Raw genomic sequence first — 23,353 nt, 5'->3', positions numbered from 1 at the left:
AACAGAGGACTCTGACAGAATCCAGCAGTTTCACCCTTAGGCTGTAGCACCATTCCAATATATCACATTTTGATTACCGTACCACCCTAAATTTAGCTAAAGTTTAACAGAATTTAATATAACACTAATCTAGGTTAGTCCCGATCGCGTAATGCCAACATTATATAATGCCATTAGAGTTGAAGACGTGTTCCTTTAAGCGGGTTGCTCGCTTCCTGTTGCGCGGATGCACATACGTCCTAACACTACTTAGATAATAATACGAACACAATCATCATTCAGAGTGTAAAGGATAAGCTGTTACAATCAATGTAGAACATCCTATAACTATTATGTATCCAAGTTGAAATATAATTATAATAATATATTAGAATTCGCGTAAAAAATCAACACTAATAAAATTTTATAGATAAATAAAAAAAAAGTTTAAATATGACAATAAAATTTCACTCTAAATATAAAAACAATCTCCGTTTGTATAAAAAGTTTGTATAATAATAATGATCTAGGAATATTGGGCACACGGCAGTCAGTCGAGCGCGTGCTGCAGCGGCGAGGCGAGCAGGGGCGGCTCGAACTTGCGCGTGTCGGGGTTGTAGGCGGGGTGCTTGAACTTGCAGTGCGTGCGCAGGTTGTCGCTGCGCGTGTAGGTCGCGCGGCACAGCGGGCACTCGAAGCGGCCCGGGAAGTGCACGTGGTAGTGGTTGCGGATGTGCGTCACCACCTTGCCGCACAGCTTGCAGCGGTGCAGGTTCAGCGCGCCCGCCACGCGCTCAAACGTCAGCCGCATGTGCCAGCCCTTGGAGCCTGCAACACACCAGACGCGCCCAACTCAACTCTCTCTCCACTCCCCTCTCCCTCTCCCTCTCCCTCTCCACTCTCCACTCCACACCCTCCCGCTCGCACTCGCTGCACCCAGCGAGTCCACGAGCTGGGGTGCCATCATTACGGAAGCGGTCTTTAAGCGGTTTCGTACGCAGTATTATAGAACATACTCTCAAACAAAATTAGGAAATGAAAACATGCACCAACATCGGTAAGAATTAAAATCCAAGTACCTTCTTTTTTGTGAGCTTTTCTGCCACTCTCGGCGAGTACTAAAGAGACCTTACAAGCGATTGTTAACAGTCGGGGTTAGGAATGGTCCGAGTCTTCTCCCGACAAACTACCCGACATCCCGTGTACGAGTATTTACATTATGCCAAACTGTACATTATCCTACTTTCAAACACATTTGTATTCCTAAATAATTCAATTATGCCTTTCTTAAATCTATATAAAACTGATTATGGAAGAGTAAATAGCATTTCAACTAAAATATATATAAATACTATGGTATCCAAAAGTTATGAAACAGCTATACGTATGACCTTATGTATTGATGCACATTATTAATAATAATTTAAATAAATTATTATTAATATGTGTAAATAAAATGAGTTTAAAATAGAAGATTTAAATAATAATAAAATAGGCATATTTCTAAAAATATTTTAAACTAGCAGTGCACTGAAGGTAATGTGATGATTTAAGGCAATTATTTGCTTCATTGTAAAATATTAAACATTTTGATGAAACTTTACAGAATGTAACTAGATTATTTTATTTTATTATGTAAATGAAGATTTATATCGATTCATTTGGTGTGAGCTGAATATAAACAATGAAATAAATAAATGTGCTGTTAGGATTTATTAGTTCAAATGATAAATGTAGGGGGAAGGGAGATATGTGGAAGCGCATATACAATGAAGTGACAGAATTTGAAGGAAGATGGAAGTAAGAACAGTATTTAGTATGATTAAAACAAAATGAAGTGGAAAATAAAAATCTTTAATTTAAAAAAAAAACAGAAACATGGAAAATATTTATAGACCTAAATAAATATTATTGTTAACTTTAAAGGCACATGCAATGCTTAGGTATAAAAGCCTTAAAAAGAAGGGCCATGTAAATTGACAAAATGGTAACATCTGAAATCCTGAGATGACTTATAATACAAATAACGTCTTAACCTAAGTACAATATTCGTTTCATAGTGGTAAGATAAAGAAACAAAATGTGTATGTATAATATTTCAAAAACGCTTTATTTTTTTAAAATTTGATATGAAAACTGGTGAGTAATAACTTTTGCTCAAATGTTTTATTTTATATTACATAACTTTAATGTATTTATAATAGCATACATTTTATGAGAAAAAATAAAATTTTATAATATTTTAGTGTTTGCCCATTCATTATTGTAAATGAACTGCGTTTCACTATACTAAACACATTTTGAATGAATAGATTTAATCCAATTTTTTACTGAGAATACTATATTTCTATCACCTCAATATGTTCAACTGAAAAAAAATGTTGATTTTTTGTGCATATTATTTCGATATACAATAAAGGGCTGATTTTATGTAGGGTTGTCATATTTTCCTGAGATCTGACGGAACATTATAGTTTAATAGGAATTTTCAAGACATGTGGAACAATTCATAGGTCATCGGATCACCACCGTCAATAACGGTGATATATCCTGATGTATTGTGATGAATGGCAACCCTAATTATATATGATAATTGCGAGAAGTTTGGTTAGTAGTGAAATATTGTTAATCTAAATTAGGATTTTATTATGTTAAAAAAGTCAAGTGTATAAAAATCGGAGACAAATTTTCTGGTAGCATTCAACTGTGAAACTGTTTTAATTACTTTAAACTTTTCCGGTCCCCCAAAATTAAAAAAAATCTAGGTAGACAGTTACATTACAATTGGAAAAAATCTTTTGTCCTCTGCTCCACATACTGTTGTAATGGATACGAGTGACAAAAATGTAAGCTTGGAAATTAAATAAATAATACTAATGATGAAAAAAATGTCGAATAACATCCGGCATGGGACCTAAGAGGAAAAAATTGATGTGGAATGAGATTCGACATTGGACCAGTAAGGGTTAATAGAAAATATTGGAATTTTGACAGTTTTTGTGGCATTATTACTTATTATTGTGTATGTTACTAATTTGATATGTTTTTTGTAATCAATATTATATTCCTTTTCACATAATGCAAATAATATTTTTCAGCTGTTATTTCAAACATTTTACCCTATAAATTTATTTAGAATTCCTTTACATATTCCTTGAAAGATAATATTAATTGCACATACAAAAAGTGTAACATAAATTGTATCCCCTAACATATTACAGGTGAGTTTATAAAAAGGTGATTATGGAAGTAATAAGTATTTGGAAGACACCAACCTATGAAACTGACAACATGGGTTGTATTTTAATTGAGTTATTTTTATTTTTATTAATTTTTTCAGTTCACTTTTATTTTAGATAGACAAATGTTTTTCAATTGCATATAGTATTTTTTATGTTTTTTTGTTTTCTTTGTATTGACTTTCAGTAAGTGTATACATATACAGGTATTGAAGTGAAATAAACTGAGCTAATATAGGAGCATGGTTAATACAACCCTTACAAATTTAAACCAAGATAATCAGCGCTTTACTGTATTAAAAGAAATATTTATTTCATGCTCCATTAAATTAAATTCATCAGGAATAAATGTGAAATATCACGCATCCTTTCATAATAGATTTTTTTAAAGTCAAATGGATAATACATAACTTTTGAAAGTTGTTTTAAAAAATCTGGATTCAATTCAAAAGAAGTATTTTTCTAAAAAGCATTATTAAGTGGAAAAAATCATGTAATCTACAAAGAAGTAAATAAAAATCATCACAACTTTTGATGCCATGTTTATGGAACAAAAAGAAAAAAAGTGAAATATTAATACAAATTTCTAAATTGTATTATACACAGTATAATTAATACATTTGAACCATGTGCTCCTATAAAGAAAAATAGGTTTTTATTCAATACTATTATTTTTAAATTAATAGTTGGCACTGGAAGGAATTTCACGTTTGATAATTCATTATGAAGAACAATAAACCCTAAACTTAAACAAAACCTACAAAAAAATGTAATTTCAATACACAAATATTATGGTGAAATTATTATTTATAAAGAGTTTCTAAAAAATATATTCATAAAAGATTCCTCTTTCTAAAAATTAAATGATATTTGTATTTTAATTTTATCACATCTAACTTCAATTTCAGTCAAAAAGTTAGTAAAAGGTTTGGTTTATAATTATGTTAATAAATTACTGCAATGGTACTTTTGAGATCAGTACTCATTTGGAATATTCATGACGCTTACATTACATGAGATCTATCTTTATATGAGATTAGCAATGTGTACAAAATATTGGTAAACTCTATCACATAAAAATATATGTGTATAAAAAAGAACTATGAAATTAAAGATAAAGGAATATAATCAATTAAAAATGCGAGTTTTTAAAATTTATTTCGATATTGAAGCTGGTCAGATAATAAACAGTTTTAATCAATTATCAATGGCAAATTATGAACAGTTTTTCAGAATTTGAAGATGTCTTGGGTAAACATTCTTCTTCTTCTTCAACCCCTTATCCGCACCCGATGGCGCATAGGGCATTGCATTATATAAATGCAGTGTTATCTTGATCGTTAACACATGCAGGAAAGGCATCAGCCTTCCGCTTCAGATAGCAGTCCCGGGCAATATTGAATAAATATTAGAGTAAAAAAAATCACTTATATTTCCTTGACCCCTTCTCTGGGAATCAAACCCAGGACCTCCAGTACGGTAGCCGAGCGTGCTGACCATTACACTACGGAGGCGGACAAACATTGTTACAGTAAATTTAAATATATTTAAAAAAAATTGATTCTGATTGAAGTTTTGACATCTTGAGCATATTTTTTTCCAAATGTTACTATTTTCCCTTCAAATGCTGAATGGTTGTGAAAATTTGCTAGCTAACTGATATCTGACGATCTTCGTACCTATAGCGACCTTATTATAACCCGTATCCACACACAATGGTGCATAGAGCACCACACATTGGACTGATGCGGTCTTAACTTGATCATTAATTGCACGAATGCAGCGAGGTGATATAGTCCTGCGTTGCCGATTCTCAGATCCGAGAGTGGAATTTGTTTGATAGAATACTGATGGCGCAAGTAAGGGAGATCAGAGTGAAGAATATTACCGCTATATGGGAAAGGTAGTGGAGGAATAATAGAGTACCACATCATTATTTGGCAGATAGATTCGGAGAAAGAATATAAAGCTACTATGTTGACAAAAATTACTTAACAAACAATGGTTATAATTTACCTTAATCTATAGATAATTTTTAAATTTTCCTTAATGGTCTTAAAGACTGTCTTATTTTGATTTACAAATTAAAATTCTTTAAATAAAATTTTGACGAATTCAAACGAATGTCCGGTAAAACGATATATGATAGATGTTGGAATGGTGAAATATAGAATGAATGCAAGGCTGAGATAAGCGTTATCGATAAAATTAAGATAGGTGCATTGAGATGGTTTGGACATGTGGAATGAATGATTAAAGAAAGATAGGAAGACCAAAGAAAACTTGGCATGAATATTTCAAATACTTGAAAGCGATCGGGTCAAGAGTCGGAATAATTGGCAGGTGTGTATGAGGAGATGCATGAAAATGGAAGAGGCAAAGATTGTTTGCAAAGACAGATTAGTGTGGCAATCTATTCTCTCTGCCTAGCACTGTGGAGAAGCAGCGTGATGGTTAGTTTTTTATTATTAAATCTTCTATTATTATATTCGCCAGGAACTACGCTTGGATGGCTTGACTCTGGCCAATGTCTGTACCCGACGGATTCTCCAGTTCTTTGGACACGTTGAGCGTGGCAACGAGGATAGCCTGGAACGACTAGTTGTGATCGGTAGCCTGGAGGGAAAGAGAGGGAGAGGAAGATCTCCCACACAATGGACCGATCAAATTAAGGCAGCAGCAGGCACCTCAGTGGTTGGAGCGCTACGTGCAGCGCAGTCAAGGGATAACTGGAGAAGAGTTATTGCTTCTGCAAGGGTCACAACCCTCAGCAATGAGGAATAAGACGGAGAAGAAGAAGAATTATTATGTTACCAGAGCTAGTACGAATACGGGTATACAACCCCAAGTGCTGTAACCCTTGCTGCTATTTTATTTTTCTTACCTACTATTCTTCCTCCATTTTATTCCTCCGTTACCTTTTCCACGTAGCGGTAATGTCCTTTACTCTGAGCTCCTTCACTCAAATTATCTGTATTCCTATTCCATTCCAATATTCAAGAAGTTAAAGCGCAGGGCTGATAATTAGGGATCAAGTTAACACTGCATCGGTCCAATGGGGTATCCTATTCTTTCCTTAATTCTAATGTCCATGAAAACTATAAAATATTATTCAAGTTTTTACAAAGCAGAATTTTATTTGAAGAGGCAACCACCACAGATAGATAAAAATAAGCAATGAAAAGAACTATGGAACACATGTGTAAATTTACCCATACATACACAATAGCTATCACAAATCAGCTCAACTTGTATAATATTGGCTGGAAACATTAATAACAACAAAAAACGTTGTACATAGTTGTAAATTAAGGAATTCAATTCTTTTTTCGATTCTTTCTATAGTATGTAAAGTAATAACAGGTTTTAGGTGTAAATGCGTACTTACAAAATACATGTTAAGTCGATAAATGAAACATATAGGCCAGTCACTCGCCTATAACATAAATAGATGCATTTTCCTACCAAATTCTAAGTATTGACTAAACTCCTAGGTATTTACGAAGGCACTCTTTGGAAGAAATATGAGTAATATTTCCTTAATAAATAAATAAGAAAATAAAGACAAAAGAGGTAAATATACTATGTTCAATATCCTAATGTGCCCGACGAACGGGTATGGAATTTATTCTCTAAATGGAGTAATGTGAACCCATCGCAGGATCAGGATTGCGTGAGAGGGGTTAGGAAGGTGGACTTGCTATCCCGGTGCTTCATTCTCACGTGGCGCTTCAGATTATCGGCTCTGGTCAGAACAAGGGAGCAGTAGGGACAGCGATGTTTGTCGGGATTGTGCGATTTCATGTGTTTCTTTATGTTGGCTACCACCTTGCCGCAGACGGGGCAAGTTTTCCAGTCTACAAACGTACTGCTCTTGATGTTGGCCAAGCTGTACTTGGACTCTGCAATGTTATCGTAATTTACAACCCGCAAGCCCAGGTAGCCTAGGGGCTCGTGATTCTCGTGGTTCTCATCAGCGGTATGTTGGCCTGTAAAATTCCAGCCCTTTTCGTCAACATCTAACATTCTTAGAAAAACCTTTTTCATCAGTCTAGTTGCGCAAATAAAACATAACACAATTAAACTTTATTTAAGTGACATTTTAATTTGCATTTATGTATTTTATTTTTATTTTGAATGGTGCATGATATAACTCGATGTAGTAATTTAGGTGGAATTTATCTTGTACATGTACTCATATTAATTTAGAAATTTGAAAAAGAGAAACTAAAAAATGATTTCAGTCTACATAATTGATTTATTTTCAGTTGAAAATTATCTCAGTAGTCAAAATAAATGTAAAGAAAATAAATAAAGAACTTGGGAAAACAACATGTCACAAAAACACAAAATTTTAGAGAGACATGTTAAGTGTAATCTTTGTAAAGTAAAAAAGTTGAAAATATTTCGTGACTTGGCCGCAAAATTAAAGTTACTGCAATGAAATAAATAAAAGAGGTTTTACAAAAACCAGATAAAGATTAAGCATGCAGTGCAGCAAAATATATTTCAACCTTTTCCTTGTAGTGATATTATTCCTATTTATATTTTATATTTTAAATTTTCTATGTAACATACATTTTCATTGTTATTTACCGACTCCACAATGTGGAAGTCGGACTGCATGTAGACTCAATATCTGATTTATGTTATTATAATATATTCCAGTGTGTATAACAATGGATCTTTAATATGAACTATAAAAAAGTATAATAATTCCAATAAATATAGTAGATTTTAAATACAATAATAAATAAGATAAATTGAAAAATGAAGATATTTGGCAATTAGACTGATTCGTTAATCTTGGCCAGGATACTGTAAAATTTCTTCGATCATGCTGTTACCTCTTCACTAATCAAATCCAAACATCTAGATTACAATTAACAATTATACCACTAAACTAAATTGTCGGACAGTCACATAATATATATTGAACAAATTATATATTCTCAATAATTGATATTAATCCGTCACCAGAAAACAAAACAATATGTGCTTTCCATATTATAACGAGTTCTACTTAAAACTAATTGTACAAGTCGTGATATTATTTCCTGCGGAACATTTTACAATATTTTCCGTTAACTCAGAGCATAGCATTGAACAATAATTATTTTATATGCATACTTTAGTACACATATAAAGGAGTGGCAATTTGTTTTGTCACAAAAAAGTAGGTGGATATAATGTTTGTATAAAATTGACATAAAGACAAGAGGAAAAAGTTATGTATGTATAAAGTGAGTGGTGATGAGATTACATAAATATGATGATTCAAGCACAGTTAGCTACTATGAAAGGATTTCTGCAACATTTCACATTGGAATGCAACCAAATCAGGCTCTGGTTTTAGTTCAAGGACTCGAGTATATACACTGGGAACAATACAAAAAGTTGCAGATTCAAACAAATAAAAAGCACCTTCACCTGCGTATGTAAGCATTATGGCAAAACTACAAAACATGCGGGATGGTAAGCGAATATAAACAAATGCTCTTGTGGTTTATTAAACCATCCAAGACCTCCAAAGGACTACCTTATTTATCAACACATACCAATACCAATAACATATGCCTTGAATTGAAGTAAAAGGTTTCCATAATTTACAAAACTACAAAACATGCGGGATGGTAAGCGAATATAAACAAATGCTCTTGTGGTTTATTAAACCATCCAAGACCTCCAAAGGACTACCTTATTTATCAACACATACCAATACCAATAACATATGCCTTGAATTGAAGTAAAAGGTTTCCATAATTTACAACAATGTAATATACTTAAATTACACTAATGTTACGTTATTATGTGATATATTTTAAAAAAAGGCTTTTCATTATTGATTGAGACGTAAATAAAAAACAAATGAAATTTTAATATTATATTGTATTCAAATACTTGAGGCTATTTTTTTCAAATTTAATTGAATATCTCATTTTCACGCCCCGCTCGCGTGTTGCATTAAAAAAAAAAATTGATGAACATAGAGGTTAAAAATTAAATAAAAGTTATCTAACAAATGATGTAATAATATTAGATCTAATTTAATCATTCCAAAAGTAAAAATACTGAAATCAACATGTTAAAATTTAAAAAAATGATTTTTAAGACTTTAATCTGTAATAATAATGTTTATGGGTATTGGCATGGAGGATTGGTAAATAAAAAGTCAAAAATAATGATTTTATAATGATAAAACTAGGTAATGGATGAAAGCAAGAATTTATAGAAATTGTGGCAAATTAACTTAGTTATAAATTGACAAAATCAATTATTTGTTAGATAATTGTAATATATTTGACATAATATTGCAGTTTGGAGCAAAAAATATAAACAAATTCTAAATGACATGCTTAATATTTCCATCGTAAAATTTTTGCTTCCATTTATTTAAAAAACATTTTTAATTTAAGTATTGTAAAACATATTTACTTCGGCAAAAAAAATCAAAAGAAGAAAAACACATACAAATACAATGTAGTATCAAAATAAGCATTTAGTCGGAATGGTTCTCCATACAGTATGTAAATATTCACCGATATGCTTATATATAAAATAATATTCTCAAATGAGGCTGCAACTATTATAAAATGGTCAGAATAGATTATTTTCTCAATTAAAAAATATCCTGTTGAAGTAAAATAAAACAAAAGTGACGCAATGAGTGGATTACAAAATTACATTGATACTATTTTGTATTTGCGGATAGATGGACACACAGAACGACATATAGATGGGGAATGAAGTTGTATTCTTACCGTCCATAGTGTCGGAGGGGTCGAGGTGTGTTGGGATCATGTAGTCGCCTTCCGAGGGGCCGTGAGAGCCCAGCGGGGATGTCACTTCGCCGGGACCCTGTCATGGCAAAAGTAACATAAATAACACACATCACACAAGGGAAAATTAACACTGCCAAAGTATGTATCAAAAACATACTAACTTTTTTTAACCTTTCCGGGAGTATGGACGTAAATGAACGTCGGTACGAATTTTCCTCAAAGGAGTATCGACGTTCATGAACGTCGAAGTCCGTGTGTCTGTTAGTACGATGTAACTTGTATAGTAAGGACATTTGTGAATAATGTATTGCATTTAATTTTGTCATTTTAAAAATATTTCCAAGAGATATTTTATTTTTTATATTATTTTGAGAAATAAAAAGAATTTGATTTTTGATCCACTCACATTTTTATTAAAAACCAACTAGTTTTGGCAACAACCTGTTGCCCTATTCAGGGTTTATTTTATGACATAAAAAGTCATAAAATGAACCCTGAAGAGGGCAACAGGTTGTTACCAAAACTAATTGGTTTTCAATAAAAATGTGAGTGGATAAAAAAAAGTCTTTTTATTTCTCAAAATAATATATCACTATGATCCACAAAGTTAATGCTTTCAATATTCAAAATATTTTATTTTTTAATTATTTTGACATAATTTCTATCTTCATAATACAGAGATTTGTGAACAAAAAAAATTTATGTAAAAAGAACTCACTCCCCAGAGAAAGTCGGACATCAATTACTGTACTCCCGGAAAAGTTAAAGGTTTCATTAAAACGCATGAAACTCAAATTCTTCTTCCTTGATCGCTCACTGCGACTTCGCCATCTAGGTACTGCGTCAGATTGAGACGGTGTTTAACTCGATTGCGAATTACACAAAGGCAATGTCTGCGCTCCACAATCTACATAGGTTGATATTACCAGGTTTAATTTAAAACTGTGATGCTCAGGCATTTAGAAGTAGTAAAATGACTTCATGATTTGTTTTTTTTTAGTTTTTACATAAAACATGCTGCATTTGCTTTGATTCAGACACCATTTTAAACTAAAGGCTACATGCACCATTTTAAGAAGTTGTTTTCAAAATAAAAATATATAAATTACGACTTTTGTTTATATCAAAACAATAAGAATCCTAAAAATACACTTGACATATATTTAGTATGTTAAAGCAGTTATCCCTAACATATAAAAATACCCTATTTTTATTATTATTATCTAATAAAAATGTGAATCATCTATCCTATTATAGAATGGTATTTGTTGATAAAATTAGTGAATTTATATTTTTCTGTATACATCATTAAAGAAGTATGGTCATCTATAATACACCAACAACACCTAAATTGATAGTATTTTTGTTATCGTTGTCTTGCCACTAAAATAATTTGAAACTAGAGAATAACTCAGCATGAAGCAATTGACTCAACTGCTCTAAATTTCTTTTTGTTTCTCTAGCCTTACATTTTAAAAAAATGACACGTATAACGGAACCATATTTGTGGAACTACGTGAATCACTCTTTCACAAAATCCTGATAGTAATTAGCAGTAGTAAAACTGTTGTATGATATGGCCTGGTAGTAAGTTAGTTTGTGAATTTGTGGAGTAGTGATAAAATAATCAGGAGTGGATAGTTCAATGAAAATACAAATTAACATATTAAATGCTTCTCATAGACCTTTATTCAATCTCATACTAAGTACGAACTGACATTGACAAAATTATCACCATTTCATGTACATACTATCTAAGTGAGATCCTAAAATCAAAATATTTTTATTTTATTTTATAACATTTATAATATAAATTATGCAAATGCTCCTAACATAAGAATGCAATAAGGAAAACTTTACATTGCAGAATATAACATAATGTTCGTAAGCGGAGAATATAACGTAATATACAATAAAAATAACACCGCTCACAGTGGTTATAAACCACACCTTAAATATTTAGAAACAAAATAGGAAACTTAATACAGAGACGAGGATCTAAATTATATTAGAGATGCAATGGGTAATGAATTATGTATAAGTATACTAAAACTGGCTGGTCCGAATGACCATCTGGCTATACTAGATTCATTCCAAAAATGGTAAGACTATTTTCAATCAATAATTCAAATTTGGCACTAAATAATGGGATGTTCACCAGAAATAACCGCATTTATGCACTTCATATTATTTATTATTATGTAGTTATTCATCATTATCATGATTGACTACTATGCAAATTTTAAGAAAAAGTAGCCTATTCTAATAGTATACATCCACATTTTTTCTGAAAAAACATCCAAGTATCTATTTGGTAATCAGTCAGATTGAGAAAAGTAATCAGATATGTTAGATAAAGAATAATAGCCGGGTATCCCATTACATCTCTACTGGATATGTAATACATACAAACCTAACAAAGGAATTTATTCAACCTGTCCCGCTAGTAAAAAAAAATCCAAAACTATACAAGAGATTTATACTTTTAAAATTCAAAACAAATTGGGGACATATCTTCTCGCTATACTATGATTTCAGAGATACTAGCGGACATATAAAATATAATACAGTAGAAATAATCACATAGTAAACTTACAGTTCATTCATCATGACCATTTGGTGGTCCATGTCAATACAATTTTTCAACCCTTATTTAGTTACGTAATGTTGAAAAAAAAACTATTCCAGCAGAATCCGGCACCTTTTGCCGATCATGCTCTCAACAGCATTCTTAAATTTAATATAACTCCTCAAAACATCTAAGTGTGTTAAATTGTCGAATAGAAATTTGTAATTTAATTTTTATAACATGGTAATAATAACACTATATTTATGTGCGTACATTGTGTGATCTATCATACAATTTTTTTAATAAACCTGTTCGAGCAGTAAAAGTATTATATTCATTCAGTGTTATGTAAATTTTATAAAAAATAAATTTCGTTAGATAAAGAGATCCAAAAATTATTTGCGAAAACGTAATTCAATTTGTCATTAAATTTTTCTCTGAATAAGTGGAATACATGATACATTTATTTGTAAAATGATAGATGTAAAAAACACACAATAATATATTCACAAAATAGTTTTAGTCTATTTCCTTTGTTTAAAAATAAAATTTCATAATATACATATTATTATTATGCGTTATAAAAAGTTCAGAAGTTTCAAACTACATTTTTTATATTAAGGTTTAAAGGGTAATACGTAAAGTCTATGTAATTTATAGGTCATTGTTTTAAATTCAGTTATATTAATTTTATAAATATTTTTAACATCTGTTGTTCTTTCACAAACATAAATCTATGAATTTGCCGTTTAGAAATACAAGATTATATTAATGTAAATATTTTATAAAAAAATATATCTTTGCACATTGGTGGAGGTAGGGTTCATGTTATTCTCTAATTAAAGAATAAAATTTTACACTCATGGAAATTTATATGTTATACACAATAAGTACACTGACTCTCTTTTAACACAGTTGGTTTAAATGGTTTTGAAATAAAACAGCACTACATCTCTTGTATGTACTACTACTCAGTAGACTTGCGGTATGATATACCAATTAGAAGTCAAATGAAATCGAAAATTTTAAAATAAATACAGTGAAACCTCTATCTATCGTTTTTAAAGGGACCTATTGAAATTTACTATGAATGTGGGATTATTATTAATAATGAAAGCGGGATTAAGAAGTTTATACACAAGGAGATCCTATCGATTGAAGATACCGTCCTCCCAATCGGAATAATCATTGGTAGGTTCAAATTCTAAGAGGAATACAAGGTGTAAATGTAAATAAATGTATTTATTTTAAAAAAAATACAAAGTTGAACTGAACCAAAAATATATTATAGTTAATTGATTATTTTAAATAATCTGTGATCGAAATTGTTTTTTTTTTCCCCGTTTTATTTCCGTAAGTCAACGGTATATTTTCATCTTTGCAAATGATTTTTTTTCGGCATTGAATATGCGTAGAAGAAAGTTTTCAATCTTTCAAAGAGTGAGAGTATAGAGCAGCTTCTCTTCATCAATATCGACCTCTCCTGCTGTGTCTGTCAACCTTGCGTCACATAGGCTTTTGATAGTTTCTATCCCACACGTTGGAATATTGTCATCGAATGTAACAAAATTGAGAATGTAAAAAAAAAAGCCAAAATATGTCAAATATGCAGCGTAATTCAAACGATGAATGCGGTAAAATGGTGATAGAAAAACGATCGATGCGATCTATTTTTGTATGAAATGCATTCGGGGTAGAAGAAATAAACGACACATCCAGGAAAACGATTATTTGAGGAACGATGGAGGTTTCACTGTATTACACTGGCTTTGGATAACTCAAGTATGAAGGCGATGTGTTTAAACGGGTTGGTCTATTGTCTGATACAAAATACAACAATCATTACATTTTTTGATAGTCTGAATTAATTTTTAAACAAGGATCTGACATTATACTTTTTTTGCATGGTATTATGTGGGGCGTATCCCTCATCCACCATGTAAAAAGAAAGTCAGTTGTATATACATATATACACCGTACCATTTTAATCTTATGAACAAATATAATTTAATTTATTTAAATAAGTATGATTTGTTTCTCCATCCCATTGATCATTTTGGCAAGTGGGAAGTTAATAAAAGGGAAGACAGACTGCGCAATTCACATTGAATGTCTTTATAAAATGGCACATTTTCACCATATTACGCAAAATTATCTAACTGGTGGTAAGCATGGTACATAGTTGGGAGATTTGTAAAAAATTGTATACAGCGCATTACAAATAAACTTAAATATGAAAAACTTTTAATTTTTATGGGAAAAATTATAAACGACAAATGTTTTCAAGAAAGATACTAGATGTCCTTCTTAGATATCTGTTGATGGTTTTCAAAAACGTTTTTAAAGATATTTATTTAACAATAAACTCTCTACAAATGAATTATATATTTTAAACATTTGAACCCAAAAAAATAATAGAACCCAAAAAACATATATTTTTTTAAACTATTAAAAACCAATCAATTATATTTTAGTATATTAATATTAATGTGATTTATGGTTATGTGAGAAAACTAAATATTATATGTGTGTTGTAATGAAAATTAGTTGATGATAAACTCAATAAATAAAGTGAAAAAAATAGAAAATGAGAATCTGAATAGTAAAGGGATATCTCACAAAGTTTCTATCTTTAGAGGTTTGTCTGCAGATAGAATAGCGATGATAGGATATATATACTCGAATTCATTTTGCAATTGGCGAGAATCGAACCCGCAGCATCAGTGTCGCAGGCGATCATCTACCAGACTACACTGCGGCACCTGTCTTGAAATAACTATGTGCTATACAAAAACTATAAAAGCAAACATGCCTCTTTGCAATGATTGATATTGAATGTAAAATTTATAATTCATACAGAAATGCACAAATGAAAATAGAAAACTTTTACTCAGCGGGATTAAAACATAGCCTTTTATTTTTACCGTTAACACTTTACTCACAAATTATATATTTAGAAAATAAGATTTTTTTTTAAATATTCATGATTATCATAAATCAAGCTTCATTGATGTACTACATACTATTAAAAAGCCATCAGTTAAATATTCAAAGTTATTGAAAAGAAAACAAGTTTTTTTAAAGTAGTATGTCAATAAAAATATGAATCATGGTAAATAATGTAATTTTTTAGGGTCTAATTTTACAAACATATCATTTGTAAGTTATGAGTTCATTGTAAAATATCTATGAAAATATTGGCTTGGTACGCCCCTTGGATTGGTAATAATTTTTATAAATATCCATAAGATATACGGTTTTATTTATTGATTTGGTGTTTAATTTGCAGAACTCCATTTTAATTTATGTATTAATTTTAAATCAAACACAGATTTTTTTGAGTCTTCTAAGTTGTATTTTATTAACAAAAACACATAAAAAAATTATATTGTGACAATTGTTTCGTCTTGTTTAGGACATTTGTTTGATAATGCCCTAACAACGCACAATTGTCACAATATAAATTTTTTATGTGTTTTTGTTAATAAAATACAACTTAGAAGACTCAAAAAAATCTGTGTTTGATTTAAAATTAAAACATAAATAAATGGTTTTATTCAATGCAAACCTTGATTATTTATTCTCCCCCTAATATTAAATTAGTTTAAATGGAGTTATGTACCAAAAATAATTGATAGTCTACCTTTTAAAATGGCTATTTGTAAAAACAGTTTGAAATGTAGTAAATTTTAGTAATTTCTGATGACGATAATAATGAAGTTTTTTTTTTACTCATTTATCTCACACAGGGAGAATAAACCATACTGTACCATTTATTTAAACAGCAGTTAGTGCAAATCTTACTAAATCAATAGTATACAATCTTCATACATTTTTTTTTTGTTTTCTATACATAGTGAAGATTTGCATAAATCAATATATTGCTCGAGGTATTATTTATACCTTAATACTGTAAATGATAAAACGCAAAATATTTAAGTCATTTTTCATCACAAGATGCCTTTTAAAGGAGACAAAAATACTTTAAACTTCTACAGCAATATATGTGAAATAAAAACGTAATCTTGTGAAAAAATTTAAAATATTCTAAAAAGCAATGAAAAAATCAATCTACAATTAATTGGTTAAGTTGTCTTTTCAGAAAAGCAGTTTTATAATTTTTGTTGAATTGTATTGTATTGAAAGATATTACGTTATATATACGTTGTTCTATAATAATTGTCAGTATACTAATAGTGAAAAAACAATCACAGTGCGTTATATCGACCTTTCTAGGCCACAAAATGAAATTTAAAGGAAAAAAGATTTAAACACATTTTTTGGAACATTTGCACTCAGTTACCCAAGTTTTGTTAGTCGGAACTAAATATAAAATAATTAAGCTGTTTGAAAATAAAAAACCTCCAAGAGCACTCAATTGGAAAATTCTTTTGTAACACTCTTGATTACTATATGTGTGTGTGTGTGTGTGTGAGAATAATATGTATGAATTATGGTATAAAGTACATATATGGACATTGATAGAAGTTATTTTTACATTTGTTTTTTTAATTGTAAAATGATATTTTCTCCCCTGTTGATCACAAAACTCTTAAAAAAGTATGCATATAAATATATTAGAAAATCTCTCACTAAAATCTTAATTAATTATGTATATGCTTGTACATAATTTAATATTTTAATGTAGGCGACATTTAATTTAATTAGAAGTATTTTCCCAAAAAAGCAAAGTAATTTAACATACCATAAAATTTTAAATACTATAAAGGATAAATATGTGAAAAAGAATTTTAAATTCTATTTTATTTGTTTTTACTTTAATTTCATGATGAAGAAAATATTTACTTTTTATTACATCATTCAAAATTGAGACATACAGATCTATAAAACATTTCTGGGTCGATTAAATTTGGCCATATACAAATGTATTTATACCAAATAAACATTTGTTTTTAAATATACAAGGACCATTATTTACCATTTAAAAATAAATCTCACAATAAAAACATTTTGAGAAATTATTTTTATTATTCATTATGGCAATTTTGTATTTTTTTAAAGGCTTTTTTTGCTTAAAACAGTTGGTACAAAGACAGAAATTTAAATAAAATAAAAAATAATAATTTAAGTTGCAGTGAGAAAAAAAATAGTATTTATATGTCAAAAAAAAACAAGAGGAATGAAATATTTCAATTTCTTTTCACTCTTCTGAAAAATTAACATTTTGTCCTTTACAGCAATTGAAATTTTTACTGACGATACGTACTTTAGATATATGTATATAAAAATGCATTACGAAAAAAAAAACAACCTAAATCATTACAAATAATTAAAGGCAAATACTAAATAGCTTTACTAGATATATATATATATATATATATATATATATATATATATATATATATATATATATATATATATATATATATATATATATATATATATATATATATACATATATATTTGTACATATATATTTGTACATATATATTTTAGACATAAATGTCACTTCATGAAATATGTAATTTAATATTTATGATAAAATATTTTTTTTTGTATTTATAGAAGGCCTGAATATTGACAGCATACTGCGAAAAATTACCAGTCAATCCTTGTAATTTTAACGTAAGCCAATTTAAATGCTTGCTGACTTTTGTGAATTTGTTTTTCAAATTAATAAACATTCAAAACTTTTTTCTGAACTAAATCTAAGATTCAGAAATTTTATTGGTTATTTTGTCATAACTCTTTTAAAATTTATTTTAACTTTGACATTCTTCTCAGTATACTAACGATGCGCACACTTTTCGGAAGACAAAAAGAAAAACGTTAAATATTTTTTTTCTCCAGGTATAACAGCGTGTACAATAGACTATATACAATCCATAATATTGCTAACATTATATACAAATATATATTTCCGTGTTAGGACCATATAAAGATCAACTTAACCTACGTCATATCACAACCAAAATGTTTAAAACATTTATCCTTATATACCTTGTAGATTTCACGAGCCAAATTCAAACAGCGCAAGGCTGCAGCGATTACATTCGCCCGAGCAATCGCAAATATTTCATTTCATTCCCAACGCGATCCTATATGAGAAGAGCAAAAATCCTCTAAGCTCTGTTACAGGAAAAAAGGACACTAAATAACTGGATATAAATATTTCACATATCGTCTGTTTGGCAAAATGTGCTCTATCAGTACTGAATTGAAAACTTATCTTTTTTTTAAATATATATATATTGCTTTACGTATTCACAGTGTAAAAGGTGGATCAAACAAGAATGAATTTTTAACTAAATAGACTTTAACATTCCTATATACTGCTCAGTTCGCAAGAAATTGGAGACAGGCTGAATGTTTACAACCACTGGTAGTAAACAAATCATTTTCTATTATTTTAACCCTCATCCGTATCCAATGATGAATAGGGCACTGCATTGTAGCGCAGCAGTGTTATTTTGATCATTAATTGCACGAAGGCAAGGTGATCAGCCCTGCGATGTACTAGTCCAGGGTGATATTAAATAAATATGAATTTATTAAGGAATCGAACCCGGATTTCCAGCACGGTAGCCAAATGCGCTGACCACTACACTACGGAGGTGGACAAAACATACAGAATAAAAATCTGTGTAATTATTCTTTAGAGTTTTTATGGTTCTATTCATAAAGAGACCACCGTTTTAATCAATACTAAAAATACAACATCGTATTTAGTCGCTACAAATTTTAGTCAGCGTGAACATGTTTAATCAATGATAATTTGAAATACGCAAAGTCCTCCAACGAGTGACAGTTTTAAAAGAGAAATATTTGTGTTTTTATTATTTACACAAATATTTCAATTTCATACTATTTCTGTGAGCCTAAGCGGCTCATTATTAGAAATAGGTATCAAATTGTGGTAGAGTGGGTCCAAACCGAAAGTTTAAGAGTCCGCGACACTAACCACAGAACCACAACCCGACACGAGTTTTAATTAGTGAAAGAGGAGAGACGATGCGGTGCCCGCGTGTCAGATCACCGGGGGTCCTCCCCGCCGCCCCCGCCCTGGTCGTGGCGCTGCTCTCGGTCCCGGCACAGGCGGTGCGCCTTGCACTTGTCGTGGTGGTTGACGATCTCCAGGCGGAAGTTGCCGTTGCCCTCCACGAAGGAGGTGCGGATGTCGGGCAGGTGGTGCGCCCAGCGCCGGCAGTAGGAGCAGAACATGATGTTGCGGCCCTCGTCGTACTGCAGCCAGGCGAACTGCTCCAGCCAGTTGGCGCGGAAGCGGCCGCCCTTGCGCGCCAGCTGGCGGGCCGGCGCCTGGATCACGGACTGCTGGCGCGCCTCGGCCTTGCACCCGCCCGCGCCCTCCGCGCAGTAGTCCAGCGCCGGAGGGTCGGGCGAGGCGCGCATCAGGTAGCGCTGCAGCGCGCTCGCGCCGTGCCCCTGACTCTGACCTTGACCCTTAGGGGGAGTGGCCGAGCGCGTATTTAGTCTTCCCCAATCGATCGTCTGTCAACAGAGAAGGAAAGGATTTGGTTTTTAAGTCGGTTCTTTTTTTTTCTTAAGACGTTTTTATGTTAATAAATCACGTCATTTTGAATTAAGATTTCAATTTAGACTGACTAGGCAGATCCCTTCCTTCCCGTAGACGACTTTAAAGTAATTTTTTACGAACAATTTAAAACATTCATCAAATTTAAATTATATAACAAAGAAGAAAAAGATCAATACCTGCAGTAAAAAAAGAAAAATCATAGTTTAATGAGGCAAAAAATGCATGTTGATGGTACCTGGTTACATGGAATATAATTCATAAGTGTAAGCAATATACATGTTCAATCATGAGCAGAATGGTAGGCCGTAAACTCTGCAAATGACCAAACATCCATATTCCCGTAATACATATATCTAGGCAAGAAAATATGCTTACAAATAAACAGCATGTCAATACATTACCACCGTTTCAAGCGACATAGTATAAACATTTAAGCTTATATAAAAAAATAAACATATCTTGTAACAGGAGAAAACTAACATTTTCTTCTACATTTTTAAGGGCCCTACATATGGATCGATGGATCGCTGCAATTTGCAGGTACATCCGGCATGATTCTGTCTTGCCTACTAACAAGGTTTATATGACAATTTCTCAGTTTTCAATGTGCTAATATTTTGTAGCCAAGATAATGTCTGGCTGTACCTCAAATGAAGATTGAATTGCTTGTTCAATGCAATGGTCAAAATGGCAATAAGTAAATAAACAGAGGCTGTTAAAAATACAAAAAATGACATATATTTCATAAATTTGTTTTTTGGCAGATATACCTACTTTTTTAACCCATTAACTGCAGTATTTTGGTAGTGTGATTTGTTAAATTATTTAGAAATGTTATTTGGCAGGAAATAAACTTTATTTTTTCAGAAGAGGTAAGTCAGATCGTTTTTATATTAGATAAATTTTTAAACCAAAACACGGCTTACTCATTCACCTCAATAAAAAAAAGCACAACAAAAATTCCTTCCTTCAGCGGTGATTGGGTTAAAAATATAAATGTAGAAATCTAGAATAAAACTAACTTTATTTCAATTTATCGGGTTAATCTTTATTTTTTACTTGCCACAGTAGTTCTTGAAACTTAAGTTCTATTGCAAAAACCTAGAGATTGTCACAATCCATCGTCCATGTGGAGGGCACTTTACACATATTTTTCTACATTTTTAATAATATATAATGACATATAGTTTACAGTATACAATGGTTGAATGAGTTTGCTCATTTATATTCCAGCAAATGCACAGATAACTATTACAATATCCATATAAAGTATAAAAAACTTCGGTTGATTGCTACAACAAATGCATATTTTTAACCTTTTTATTTAATTGATTACCCACAGATAAAAATTTGTATATGACATTGGTGATAATTTTCATCTTTATAAGTAACTCTGTTGTTTGTTTGTTGATTGTGAAAAATGTTATGGTGTATTTATTGATTTGGCGTTTAATTTGTAGAACTCCATTTTAATTTATGTATTAATTTTAAATCAAACACAGATTTTTTGAGTCTACTTAGTTCACTCAAGTACTAAGTAGACTCAAAAAATCTGTGTTTGATTTAAAATTAATACATAAATGTTATGGTGTATAAATGCATACTTACAAAAAAATTATATATACACTGTTATTTCACAAATACATATGTTGTTCTTATTTTATCTTTAATCAAATATCTATGTGGAATTTTCAGAATAAGTCAATGATTACTTTTAATGGTAGTATGGTGGATGCATATTAATATTGTATTATATATATAGTTTTATAAAATGATTACTACAAATTATGTGGATCACCATTTCTTTCATAATATGTGTAAATTCAAATAACTGTAATTACAAATGATGAAAGTGTTATTATACTAGCCATATATTTTTTTTCCTTCAAAGGGTCAATTAAAAATATATAGGTATAAGAAAAGGTGCTATTATTTGGTAATTATATTTACATACCTACATAAACCAAAAAACAATCTTAAAAACTTGGAACATATTTAATTACATATGATGAAAGTGTTATTATACTAGCCATATATTTTTTTTCCTTCAAAGGGTCAATTAAAAATATATAGGTATAAGAAAAGGTGCTATTATTTGGTAATAATATTTACATACCTACATAAACCAAAAAACAATCTTAAAAACTTGGAACATATTTCTTTACAGACACTGATGATAATCCCCTCACAGTAAGATGTTTTTTCACTCATGGTGTTAAAATAATGTCTTCAATCATTTCTTTTAACTATCAGCTTAATAATTATTATAAATTATAATTATTGTATCACTAATGTATCTTTTTACAGAACGCATATATTTAAAAAAAAAAAAACCTTGAGTGGCATGGATAATACACTTGACCACATAATAGGAATATAAGGCTGGTGACTGTCCAGAGCATTTCGTCAAAACGTAACGTCGTAACATCGCTCGCGGCGAGCATCAGCGAGCATCCAAAACTATGGATGGAGCACTCGGCTCGCTGTACTGACTATATGAATGCTCGCATCGTAACGTGTTACGTTATGACGTAATGGCTCCGGTCAGTTACCACCCTAAGGAATAAAAATCGGAACAAAAAACATCTAAAAACATTTCTCTTGACACGTTGGGATAAATTTTCAGGGCTGCACCGAAATTTTGATAGCTTTACTTAAATCACCCAGATCTACCAATCTACCTATTTTTTGCTTCAGTATAACATAATTGGGTTGAAATTAATGGATTTTCTTGTTTGCTAATGTTTTGGCTGTAATCATCGAAATGATTTGCAGTTAATCCTCCCTTCCTCGACTACTGATTTTTGCTCCTACTAGAAACGAAATAGTTTGCGCACCAGTGATTTACACGGCTATTATGGAATCCTAACCCAGAACTAAGCATTAAAGGTTTATGATATAAACATTAAGCTTATACTAAGTTACGCCATTTCGAAATACAGAAATGGTGTCTGCAAATGCTCAGTGCAACAGTATAGTATAACGTTTCCAAATTCGTAAATGATACATACAAAACATGATAAGATGAGTCATTATTGGTATGTCTGAGGTAGTTAAATACTCAGTACAACAGTAGAGTATAACAATGTTTCCAAATTCGAATAGACTACATAGAAAAGGGGATAAGATGTCTCACTATTGGTATGTCTGAGGCAAATGGTGTCTGCAGCGAAATGCTCCGTGCAACAATATAGTATAACGTTTCCAAATTCGAATAGACTACATAGAAAAGAGGATAAGATGTCTCACTATTGGTATCGCAACAATA

At 30.9% G+C, this 23,353-nt stretch overlaps 2 protein-coding genes across 2 annotated transcripts in view; both read right to left on the bottom strand.

Moving 5' to 3' along the window:
* Positions 1–386: 386 nt before the first annotated feature.
* Positions 387–23,129, bottom strand: LOC148306948 (sex determination protein fruitless-like). Its single transcript, XM_088264183.1, has 3 exons — positions 23,119–23,129; positions 9,980–10,076; positions 387–807 (listed from the first exon to the last, which is right to left on the bottom strand). The coding sequence occupies exons 2-3, from the start codon at positions 10,017–10,019 to the stop codon at positions 530–532; spliced, it is 318 nt and encodes a 105-aa protein (XP_088120309.1). The 5' UTR covers positions 10,020–10,076; positions 23,119–23,129; the 3' UTR covers positions 387–529.
* LOC148306947 (uncharacterized) overlaps positions 18,265–23,353 on the bottom strand; it is a 31,312-nt gene continuing 26,223 nt past the window's right edge. The window contains exon 7 of the mRNA XM_088264182.1: positions 18,265–20,039. Within this exon, the coding sequence (XP_088120308.1) occupies positions 19,563–20,039 (477 nt within the window). The 3' untranslated portion in view covers positions 18,265–19,562. The remainder of the gene's footprint in view (positions 20,040–23,353) is intronic.

This window comes from Brachycentrus maculatus, unplaced genomic scaffold (genome assembly GCF_059751285.1).
Source record: "Brachycentrus maculatus isolate JH-2025_06_01 unplaced genomic scaffold, ASM5975128v1 h1tg000218l, whole genome shotgun sequence".
NCBI lineage: Eukaryota > Metazoa > Arthropoda > Insecta > Trichoptera > Brachycentridae > Brachycentrus > Brachycentrus maculatus.
Note: the sequence above shows the minus strand (reverse complement) of the source record. Positions and strands in the feature narration are given on the sequence as shown.